Here is a 12,772-nt window from a genome sequence, read left to right on the forward strand (position 1 = left end):
TTACTTTTCCTTTCCATTCCCCCAGCCTTTCAAAACCACACCAACCTGGAGCCTAACTACTACTAGGGTGGGGAGACAATACAGTACTCACAAGCACTCAATAACCAACGTGGGTAACCAGATTATGTCTTACATCTCTTGCCGTAGCCCCTAGATGCCTCAACCAAGATTGGGACCCACATTATGCTAGACAGAAACTGAGGTAGAGACTCTGAGGTAGATATCTAGCAGCTTGTGACATCTAGATAGACAAAGGGTGGGAAGGGGAAGCAGAGGCACAAAATGGTGAAGCAACTTGCCCAAGGTGACGCAGCAGGTCAGTGCCAGGAAGAGACCAGGAACAAAACCCCAACTCTTCTTGTACCCACAGCTCAGCACCCACTCTACTGCTAGCTTCCTAGTCTTAAAAACTTTAAAAGAGGTACTTCTTGGTTGTTGTAAAAAATAGACTTTAAAACAAAGGCTGAAGTGAGCTGTAGCTCACGAAAGCTTATGCTCTAATAAATTGGTTAGTCTCTAAGGTGCCACAAGTACTCCTTTTCTTTTTGCGAATACAGACTAACACGGCTGTTACTCTGAAACAGAGCAGGGATTGTGTTTCTTGTTCCAGATTCATTAGAGAGAGAGAGAGAGAGAGAGAGAGAGAGAGTCACTTAGATCCTTTCTGTAAATTTCATTAACAGAAAAGGCACCAGGCTAAAGGAGAATGAGTCCTTTTCCAATAGCACTTGCATTGATATGCCGAGAGGGAGAATGCTACTTGGGAAGCTGTGAAGTGTTTGAAATTGAAAAAAAAAAAAAAATGAAAATAAAACCTAATTTATTAATTACTCATTCTGTAAATGGAGAACAGACTTTCATTTACATCATTGATGGAGTAGCCTTAGTCAAACGATGCACTACGGCCTGGATGTCTGGCTGAATGAAAAATAGAACAGAAAGATGTCCAATAGCTGGAAACATCCATAACACCAGTGGCTATATAGGAAGTACTATCCTAAACTGCGATGGAATGCTCTAGAGAATTAAGGGGAGAGAGAGCAGAGACACAAACATGGTGGTATATTGATTTTTGGCTAAAACATGCTATTAATAAACTGATTTCAGCTGCAGCGATGAGTGCAACAACTTTTCTATTCATGTACAAGTGTGTGATTGGACTGTACAGTTGCAGTAGTTTTTCATTTCTGTAAAATGGGTGGAAAGCTGTGAAGCGTTAAGACAAAATACAGGTAATACGAACAATCAATGTATAATGGTGCTCTAACCTGTAGACCAAACCTCAATTTGTAACAACAAAAAATGTGTGTTTAATATAGCATGACTGAGTACAAAAAAAGAAGCAGTGTTAACAGAGGGCAAATACTTCAAGTTAGATGGTAGCGACAAGAGAGAGGCGCACATTGAGCATATGAGCAGCATCTCAGTGCCCCTGGGGAGCTCCAGGGGGAGCTGTGCTTAAGGCAGCATAACACCTTTTGTAGCACCTGAGGCGAAGAAGGGCGTGTGCACTGTGCACCATCCTCAATGCACAGTGAGAGGAGAGGCTGAGGGAGCTGGGATTGTTTAGTCTGCAGAAGAGAAGAATGAGGGGGGATTTGATAGCTGCTTTCAACTACCTGAGAGAGGGTTCCAGAGAGAATGGTTCTAGACTGTTCTCAATGGTAGCAGATGACAGAACGAGGAGTAATGGTCTCAAGTTGCAGTGGGGGAGGTTTAGATTGGATATTAGGAAAAACTTTTTCACTAAGAGGGTGGTGAAACACTGGAATGCGTTACCTAGGGAGGTGGTAGAATCTCCTTCCTTAGAGGTTTTTAAGGTCAGGCTTGACAAAGCCCTGGCTGGGATGATTTAACTGGGAATTGGTCCTGCTTCGAGCAGGGGGTTGGACTAGATGACCTTCTGGGGTCCCTTCCAACCCTGATATTCTATGATTCTCAAGAATTGCGAAAGCTGCTCTCCGCTGTGTTCAGTTCCTCCCTTTCCGTTGTCCCACACAAGGGGAGCTAAGAGAGGAACAGTCCTTGAGCTCCCTGGGATTGTGCCTGGCTCTTAGGTGAGGGGCATCAAGGACACTCCTTATGTACTTCCTCTCCCTCCCCCAAGCACCCCAGCAGGGACCGGGCACAATATATTCTTTAGGGTTACTGTTTAGACGGCACTATGCTACATGGCATGATCCGAAGCCCCGGTGTCAGCACATTAAGGCCCATACCTGCTCCCTTTGAACTCAGTGGCAAAATGCTCATTGGTTTCAGTGAGAGCAGGATTAGGCCCTTTGCGTTCATTTTGGTGGGAAGCAGAAGCAGAAGCACAAGTGTATCGGGGCATCTTGGGCTTTTAAGATTTCACTTCCTTCTCGTTCAGTTTCGGGCTTCACTGTAGAGTGCACGACTTACAGACTACTGGCACCCGTGCAAAGAGCCAATACCCTATTGATCAGCTTTCGTTGGATCAGTGTGGTACTACTGCCCAACGAAGAGGAAACAATGTCCCATAATGTAGTAGTCTCAAACACTTAATGACATGTAACCCAGCTAACTAATTCACTGGGACCATTATAACATCTTACATTTATAGAGCACCACTCATCCAAAAGGATCCCACAGCTCCTCCCAGGCTATGTGTGAACACTGAAATGCTGGCACCTGTAGGATAGGAGGCAGTAAGAAACTACTCACAGCACATGGTGTATGACACATACATATCTTGTATGACATATGACACATACTATATCATGTATGTGATCAAGTATGATCACAGCACACTGCACAGTGTGAAAAATGTGAGGGGGAGGAAAGAGACTGAAAGAGTCCTCTCTCTGTCCCTCCCAATTCAAGAGGTGTTATTGACAGCATTCACGCTAAGCATAGGAATGTTTTGCAAGCATAATTTGAAAACTAACATTTCTGCTGAATCCACTTTCTTTCCTTAGAAATCCAAAATATCAACATATGAAAAAATGTGGGCATTCATGAGCAGCAGGCAGCAGACCGCACTGGTGAAGAACAATGATGAGGGAATCCAGCGGGTGCTCACAACGGACTACGCCCTGCTGATGGAATCAACCAACATAGAATACGTGACTCAGAGAAACTGCAATCTCACCCAGATCGGTGGACTCATTGATTCTAAAGGCTATGGCGTGGGAACTCCTATTGGTAAGATGCATTAAAGATAATTAATTAATGATGAGCAGTCCTCAAGAGGTTCTGGGCAGTTAAATCTGGATGCCCTTTAGGAGCTTTCTATAACCTTTGAGCACCCAGGGTCCTTCTTTCATTCAACATCTCCCCTCTTGCCCCAGCTACAGCAATGACTTTACTCAGCAGGGGCAAGAGGGTGGCTTGTAAGCAAGCAGGAAAATTAAGGTGTAGTCCGTGCCTTCAAGACGCAATCAGTTGGCCTGCTGCTCTTGTCCTGTTCACAGGTGATGGGGTACCCTCTGCTCATCCCTCCCATGTTATTAAACCATGCTAGCAAGACAGATTACATATTTCCTCCAGGAGCCCTCTTTTTAGAAGAGAATCAAGGTAAATGTGATCTCCAACAAATGCACCCCTTGGAAAGCTGCATGAAAGGAGACAGGATTGATATCGCACCCTATGCACCATTGCCCGTGCATCTTAGTAGAATAACCTACAAAGTTTGCAATGATTTTCAGAGCACTATGTAGGGACTATAAGAAGCCATTGCAAGACTGTATTCCTACAACAAGAGACTCAATGCTTTGGGTGCATTCTGAAAACCAGCTGCCTCACTTCCACCAATAAGCAGCTTCCCTTTTCGGTGGATTTGCTTGCCTTATCCCTGAATGTTTCAGTACTTTGCCAATTTTACATATTTAAAGAGATCGCATCTTTTCCACAGAAATTGGGTCCTTCTGCAAATGGACATTGTGTAGCCAGTTCTTTTTCTAGTTTAATATATTTGTGCTGCTCAGTCATGCACTCGCCCTACCCATGTCTCATCTCAGTTTACATCAGCCTAATTCCACTGACTTCAATGGAATTAGCTACAGATTTACATTGGTGTAACTGTTCACAGACTTTGGCCTTTCAATTTCTTCTATGGCCATCTTTGAGGGAGGTAGAACAACCCGGAGTACACATACCCCTAGGGGTACATAGAGGTCTTCCAAGGGGTACATCAACCCATCTAGATACTTGCCTAGTTTTAAAATAGGCTACGTAAAAAGCACTAGCAAAGTCAGTACAAACTAAAATTTCATACAATGACTTGTTTATACTGCCCTATATACTGAAACGTAAGCACATTTATATTCAGTTGATTTATTTTATAATTATATGGTAAAAATGAAAATAAGCAATTTTTCAGTAATAGTGTTCTGTGACAATTTTGTCTTATGTCTGATTTTGTAAGAAAGTAGTTTTTAAGTGAGGTGTAACTTGGGGATATGCAAGACAAATCAGACTCCTGAAAAGGGTACAGTAGTCTGGAAAGCTTGAGAGCCACTGAGATAGAAAGCCTGCCCCAGTATATTGAACTCTGCCCCATCTTAGCCAGAATTCCATAGAGATGATATTGTAAAAATATTTTTCCATTGCTTATGTGAGAACAAACTTCTCTGGCTGAGAAGAATGAACCAAAAATTTAAACTATCCCAAAATAAAGATAAATACATGGCAAGAATTTCATAGCAGTTATAAAGCTGCCATGCTTTAAACTAAAAACAATGAAGGATAATTGGAACAGATGGTAATCCTCAGAGAATATATCCACTGGAAATGCAGCTGTGAAATATATTGTAAGATGTTTCTTGTATGATAAATATGCTGTTTTAGAAAGATCAGTTAGGATTCAAGGATATATAGAATATATGTTACAAGTCTCCAGGTGTCTTGAAATAAATCATTTTAAAAATTAAAAGTTGAAACTTGCCCTAGACAAAGTATGCTGCAAAGATAGTCCCATAACACACATGAATCCCCAAAGGAAATGGGCTCAGTTGTCTTCTCCCAGTATCCAAGACCATCCCATCATGTTATTTCTAAGATAAATGTACTTTGGATTCTCATTGTTTTTAGGACCAAATATTTAGCCAAGTCTCCCCTTGTGCAATCCTCAGAATTCAAATGCAAAAACATGCCTACACTTTACAGGTGCAAAGTGAGGCCCATGCACTTCAGAAATTCTTATGAATGTGCCAAGTATGATCACAGTGTGACGGGTTGAATCACAGAAACCCCCTTGGGGCTGCCAACTGATGTGCCAAGACTACTTCTGCCCCTGCCTTCCCTGCCAACTTGGGACTCCAGAATCCGGTCTGGTTGTGCCAGACACGCTTGCCAGCCACAAACACAGACCCAGGTCTGAACAACATCTCACAAACTGCAAGCATAACTGAAAGCAGCTCAAGAAGTTTTCCTGTTTTTAACACTCAGTTACCCAACTCCCAATAGGGTCCAAACCCCCAAATAAATCTGTTTTACCCTGTATAAAGCTTATATAGGGTAAACGCATAAATTGTTCGCCTTCTATAACACTGATAGAGAGATATGCACAGCTGTTTGCCCTCCCCTGCAGGTATTAATGCATACTCTGGGTTAATTAATAAGTAAAAAGTGATTTTATTAAATACAGAAAGTAGGATTTAAGTGGTTTGAAGTAGTGACAGAACAAAGTAAATTACCAAACAAAACAAAATAAAAATATGCAAGCCTATGCCTAATATAGTAAGAAAACTGAATACAGATAAAACCTCACCCTCGGAGGTGTTCCAGTAAGCTTCCTTTTACAGACCAGTCTCCTTCTAGTCTGGGTCCAGCAATCACTCACACCCCCTGTAGTAACTGTCCTTTGTTTCAGTTTCTTTCAGGTATCCTTTGGGGGTGGAGAGGCTCTCTTGAGCCAACTGAAGACAAAATGGAGGGGTCTCCCAGGGGTTTAAATAGACTTTCTTTTGTGGGTGGACACCCCACCCTCCCCCAGTGTAGAATTCCAGCTACAAGATGGAGTTTTGGAGTCACATGCGCAAGTCACATGTCCATGCATACTCAGAATTTACAGGTAGCAGCCATGGTTCACATGCTACCTTGAACGTTCTCAAGTAGACTTCTTATGTGGATTGGAGCCTTCTGAGATCCATTGTCCATTAAGTGTTTCTTGATTGGGCACTTAACTTGCACATTCCTTTCTAAAGAAGCTGCCCAAATTCCTTACTAAGGTTACTTAAAATTAAACCAGTACATAGCCAATATTCATAACTTCAAATACAAAAATGATACACGCATACAAATAGGATGAATAGATTCAGTAGATCGTAACCTTTACAGAGATGTGTTACATGGCATATGTAGCATAAAACATATTCCAGTTATGTCATATATACATTCATAAGCATATTTCCATAAAGCCTTACAGCGTGCAGCATCACACACTGTGTTGTTCTCAGACAAGTGGAAAAGATAGAAATGTAATTCTTAATAAAAATAATCTGTATATCTAGCTGGGGACATGCAGGGCTTTTAGCACTAGAGATGACTGTGAAATATTTAGCATCTTTGAAAAAAATTTCACTCAGGGATAAAACATCAAAACTGAAATATTTCATGGGAAAGATTTTCAAGAAAAATTCAATTTCAAAAGAACCAAAGTGAAATTTTCCAGGTTTGCAGCTGCCCAGCTGAAAGGTTCTTGTCCAATTATAAGAGCCAGGCCCTCTGACAGCCAAGCTGAATGTCTATACTGCAATTAAAAACCCAGGGGACTTGCGGGATTCAGGCTAAGGGGATGTTTGTTTACAATGTAGACATTTCAGCTCAAGGTGCTCTGCCTTGACAACTCAGAAAGTGAAATTGACAAGACCATTACAGGCAGACAGCTGTCATTTTGATTTTCCTGATGGAAACTGATTTGGGGGGAGGTGGGGGGGGGGGAAGACATAAATGTTTCCAGTGAAAGTTTCAGTTTTCCAAAAAAAGGGCATTTTTCATTGGAAAAATCATTCCAACAATTTTTTCCTACCAGCTCTACTGATCACCTTAGCATCTGAGCAATCTCCATAAGTTTAAAAAATGACAATGCTCTTTCTTCCTTCCCTAGCACAATGAGGCAGATATAGGGGACCTTCAGTGTGTTGTTTCTATTAGTGTTTTTTAGTGACTGTGTAAGATACGGGTTTTGCATTTGGCTCTGAACTAAAGCAGCCAACAGTGTTGTTTTTCCTTAGCACTTATCTGCTTACTGCATTCTGAGAGGACTAGTGCATAGGACATAGGTAATATTTAAAAAAAAATATGCTAAAGGGCATCTTAGAAGGAATATAGTTGAACGAAGAAATGTCATTACATGCATCAAACAAGCACAAATTTCACAATTACTGCTACCATAGGGTTACCATATTTGAACTTTCAAAAAAAGGGGACACTCCACGGGGTGGGGAGGTATTTGTTCGCAGCCCCTAGCCCCCAGCCCCGCCCCCATTCCAACTCCTTCCCCACCCCCATTACATCCTCTTCCCCAAAGTCCCCGCCCCAACTCCACCCCCTCTCTGCCCCATTGGACCCCTTCCCCAAATCCCTGCCCCGGCCCCGTCTCCTCCCCTGAGCATGCTGCATTCCTCCTCCTCCCCACTCCCTCCCAGCCGCCTGAAACAGCAGTTTCGCAGCGCAAGCACTAGGAACTAGGGGGAAAAAGCGGGCACTCTCGAGTGATCAACATTCACTCTCTTTCTTGAATGATCAACTCTTCTTTGGGGAAAAATAATAATGGCAAAATCCCAGACATTTTTAGATATTTAAAAATTTCTCCTGGACAGCGATTTAAGAATCAAAAAGCCGGACATGTCCAGGAAAATACGGACATATGGCAACCCTATGCTGCTAGTGCCCATGTGCTAGTAATTCTCATACTAACTATTACCTGTGATTTGGGAGGTAGCTAAGCAAGTGGGTAGCTGTATTTCAACAACCTGAGAGGTGGCTTCTATTAACAGCACCAAGGCCATAAATTAAATATTGAACAAAGAGGTATCAGAATGGATATATGACTTTATACTACTTTCCAATAATAAGTTTAGAAGTTCCAATCCAATGCCCTAGGCACACTTGGCAAAATTCTAGAAGTATAAGTATAAATACAGCTGTCTCTGTTACTCCCAAGATTGAATCAAATAACCCCGCAGCAACAGAAACAAAGAATAGATATTCCACACAATCCCGACACCAACCAACCTCCTTATGGTGGGGGCGGGAACAGAGGGAGAGAAGAGGGGCCTTGCAGTATACCCTGCAGGCTAACAAACTCTAGCTGTTGCAGGAACCAGAACCCCTCCTAAAGATTAGGCAGTTGCACTCGCTTTCCAGGCGACACTGCTAACTATATTTTAACTTTCTTGTATTTTTTTTTTAAACTAGAATGCATGTTCATTAAAATAAGTTATTCTTATACAAGGTATAATTTTTCCCTTCATTGCTGGCTACCCAAAGCAAAGGCTGCTGATCTTTGATTACCCAAAAAGACTTTGCATAATCTGATATCTCTTGGCATCTGCAGTATCAGCATATCCTGCTGCTGGCAACAGACTGTACTCTGAAAGCTATCCGAGGCTTGGCACAGCAAATTAATGAACTGGGATTTTTTTTACATTCTTTCTCTAGACAATATAGTAGGCTAAAGGAAATAAAAAGCTCGGGGGGTGTCTTATTGTATACACAATTATTTTAAAACATTTGTGTACAACACCATATGATTGCATGGCATGTTAGAGAGAATGGAGACATGGGGACAGATTTTCAGGTATTTAGGTATTAAAGATGTAGATAGGCTCCTAGTGGGATTTTCCAAAACATCCAGGCACTTTTGGAAATTCCACTAGATGCCTATCGTTACATCCCTGAACACCTATAAAAAAATCTGACCTGCAGTCCCTGCCTTAAAGAACTCAATGTTGTTTACAATGATCAGGTTGGAAATTGCAGCCATCTTAGTCTGCAGCTAAAATTACAGTTGTGGAATTGTTACTTAGACAGCTGTCTTGCTAATTGCTAAGTTGGTAGGTATGACAGCTAGCCACAGAAAGAAGTGACTGACTACACTGGAGTTCTTCCAATCTCTAACTATAAGGCCATATCTACACTACAAAACTAAGTTGGCCTAGCATATGTTGGCACACAGCCACCACCGTAATTATATCACTTGTGCATCTCTACACTTTGCTCCTTCCATCAGTGGTGTCCCCCCTCACCAGGAGCATTTGTATCAGTTATATTGTCAGCGTGGGAAGGCTCCTGAAAGCCAGCAAACAGTCGACATAAGCAATGCAGTGTCTGCAATGACACTGCACCAACCTCAACTCTACACCACTCAGGGAGGTGGAGTTATTAAGTCAGCATAGCAGGGCAGTTAGGTCAGCAGGAGTGAAACTTACCTGTAGACACTGCCATAGTTAGGTCAACATAAGCTGTAGCATAGACCAGCCTAGGAGGCAAAGCTTATTATGGCTGAAAGTCCAGACGTGGTAGGAAGTTAGTCCACATATGCCTCTGGTTTCACACTACCTTCCCATACTTTCTTCCAACTCTCTCTCCCTGCGGCTACTTTGTAATCCTTGCCCTTTGGGGAATTTTGTGCTTGCTGCTAATTAGTCCTGTCCACATTACTAGCTCCCCCTGGTCTATTAAGCTTAATTGCTCCATTGCTACTTTGTTCTGGCTGGGGTGGGGAAGCAAGGGGGCGGGGGGAAAACGGCAGCATGGCTTTAACCCCTTGCTTGCCAGGCATCGTGCATACTCATCCACTCTGCATCGTTACATGATTACCAGTCAAATGTCGGTGGAGGGAAAGCAATAAATAAGAGAAAGAAAAGCCTCACGTACTTTGCTATCTGTACCTACGTGTTGGCAAAACTTTGCAGAATGCAAAGAAAATACAAGGCCAGTTTCAGCTCTCATAACCATCCAGCACAATTGGCATAAATAAGGATGCAAAAGTATAACTGAGGCCCGAACTTATTTAAGTCACGGTGTGTTTTCTTAGATTGTGCTCAGTTTTAAATACAGTGGTAAAAAAAATGGAAGTAAATGGAATAGATGTAAAAGTAGAGAGTCTAGGAGAATGTGAAATAGTCAGACATAGAAAGGAATGTAGGGAAAAATCTGCTGCAATGCAGGGGTTTAGCCAAAGTCCATTGTAGGCATCCACAGAAATCCCAAAGCAGTCCCAAATGAATAGCAAGACTTAAAGATCCCTCTGTCAGTCACCAATGCAAATTTCACTAGCTAATGCTATCCCCCTATTAGAATGAGGGAGCAATCCAAACACGAGCAGTCAGTCAGTCATGCACAGAACTGTTTTGGTTATACTCTATCAGGAATAATTTGTACTGTTAGAAGGGTGCACTTTTGTCTCAAATGCGCATCCTCCACCCCAACCATGCAACAAATACTAAATGGTTTGTTCTTGCTCCACAGGGTCTCCTTATAGAGACAAAATTACCATTGCCATTCTCCAGCTACAGGAAGAGGGGAAACTGCACATGATGAAAGAAAAGTGGTGGCGGGGCAACGGGTGCCCTGAGGAGGACAGCAAAGAGGCCAGTGCTCTGGGGGTTGAGAATATTGGGGGCATCTTTATAGTGCTTGCTGCTGGACTTGTTCTTTCAGTGTTCGTAGCCATTGGAGAATTTATATATAAATCCAGGAAAAACAGCGATGTTGAACAGGTGAGTTGTCTATTGCCAGCTCATTTCTGGTTTGTTTTTTAGAGCCTGGGGTTGCCAAGGCATAGGAGGCTGTACCATTAAGAGTCTATTCAGGCTCTTGTGTGGTTGAACCTCTGCCACGCATTTCTGGCATTAAAGCCACATACATTTATTAAATGAGAAGAGGGAAGTACCTCACACTCCATCCAATTAGCATTGTTTAGTATGACTGTGCAGAAATTTCAAGCGTAGTTAATTTCTCAAACAGTTGTTGCTTGGTCTTAATACTTCAAACCAATGGACTTGGAAAGGAATAAAAACAGAAAACTGCAGCTCTCTCTATAGCTTCAGCATCATCCCTTTGGTAACGGCCTCAATCTACTGGTCTGTCTCCACCAACGCAGTTCTCGCTCACTCTAAAGCATTCCTTCAAAGCCAGGTGTCTGCATGTTCCACGGGGAAGGGCAGGCCATAAAGTGGGGAGCCTTGATAGAAAGAGATGGGAGTCACAGAACGGTAGGCTCTGGTGTAAAAGTGATGCCTGGAGTAACTCCATTGACGGGTAATGAGTAATATAAAAACCCAAGAAAATAATGGATGTAAACCAATGCATGGATGTTGCAATGTTTGAGGAAATGCTATTCTGTTTTCATTATAGAACCTAGCACGCACCAAGTATGTTTAAGAAAAAATGAGATGAGAGTACCACCACTAAGCACACCCCCAGATCCTGCAACAAATACTAAATATTTTGTTCTGCTCTACCAGGTCTCCTTATAGAGACAAAATTACCATTGCCATTCTCCAACTAGAGTATAGTTGCTGTCCTACTTTGTCCCTATGTGTTCCCTTGTCACTTCTCTACTGAGACCCCAATTCTGCCATCTCCTCTTTGTAGGTGAATCCCCAGGGCCTGCTCAGCCCCCATTTCACTTCAATGGGACTTGGCTTGGGATCGGATTGGATGCAGGCACCATGGCTTTATTTATCTGTATGGTGCTTAGATGCATCCAGTGGATCAGTTAGAGCCAATAATAATATCAGTGGCGTTACATTAGTTTGGCCATCATGGTACAGGGATAGGCTTATTACAGGATCGAGGCCTAAAATACTTTAAACTGTTCCATACAGGCAGATCCCTGCACCCGAGCAGATGCACACTAAAGTCAATGGTGCTGCATATGGACACAGAGGTCTACTACGTGCAGCGATTTGTAGGATCAAGGCTTTAGTAAGCCAAACATTTGGTATTTTAGGCATAAATCCAAGAGAACTGATGTACTTTGTATATACTGTTAATTTTCTTATAAGTTTTAAAATCTTAATTACCAGTTTCAAAAACACACAATGAAAAGAGGGTTTCTCCAGCTCTTGACTCAGATAGAAATAGAATAATGGATAAAACCTTTTTTGTATAAAAAAGCAAAGGTAATGCAGTTGATTAAAGTTTGTAGGACAAATGATAATGGGATAAGAGTGTAGGACAATATTTTTGGAATCATAATTAATAGGCCAAAAATTGTATCCCAATTTTAATTTATTAATTCACTTCTTTATAATTTGGGTGAGTACCAGTGTGAATCTGATGTGACAAGTTCAGTTTATGTGAAAATCCTGCTACTATATCACAGCAACATTCAATAGAGGGTAGCCTGTCTCATCATAATGAACATCTTCAACTGCATTAAAGTGGCGATATCACGTATTACTATCACAGAATCTGTGGGAAATGATTGTATAAAAAGATTACAGAGAGTTTCATTATGACTATAAATTGCATATGATCTGTGACTTTTTCTGTTTCCATAATACTATCTTTAATTTAGAGCTCTCATTTTCATATTTTTTGTTATTTCACTTATTTTTTCTCCATTTTTTTTCCTGCATGCAAGGCCTTTTGTTTCTTTTATGGACTACAATGTAAGCAAACCCATCCATCCAACTCCACCTCTGGAACCACCTTATCTACGGAGTTAGACTGTGGCAAATTAATCCGAGAGGAGCGAGGGATTCGAACACAACCCTCAATTCACACTGTATAATAGTAAAGGAAAAAGGTGTGTCCAATGGAAAGCATTCATCTTAAAGAGTGTACATGACAGTGATCA

The 12,772-nt window shown here is 41.8% G+C and overlaps 1 protein-coding gene across 6 annotated transcripts in view; it reads left to right on the forward strand.

Annotated features, from left to right (window-relative positions):
- GRIK1 (glutamate ionotropic receptor kainate type subunit 1) overlaps positions 1-12,772 on the forward strand; it is a 230,669-nt gene that overhangs the window by 208,628 nt on the left and 9,269 nt on the right. For 4 of the 6 annotated variants that reach the window (XM_073362533.1, XM_073362552.1, XM_073362573.1 and 1 more), the window contains 2 exons: positions 2,937-3,162; positions 10,435-10,685. In XM_073362533.1, coding sequence (XP_073218634.1) covers positions 2,937-3,162; positions 10,435-10,685 — 477 coding nt within the window. Of the gene's footprint in view, positions 1-2,936; positions 3,163-10,434; positions 10,686-12,556; positions 12,722-12,772 lie in introns of all 6 variants that reach the window. The other 2 variants (XM_073362544.1, XM_073362562.1) reach the window with 1 other exon arrangement.

This window comes from Lepidochelys kempii, chromosome 1 (genome assembly GCF_965140265.1).
Source record: "Lepidochelys kempii isolate rLepKem1 chromosome 1, rLepKem1.hap2, whole genome shotgun sequence".
Taxonomy (NCBI): Eukaryota; Metazoa; Chordata; order Testudines; family Cheloniidae; genus Lepidochelys; species Lepidochelys kempii.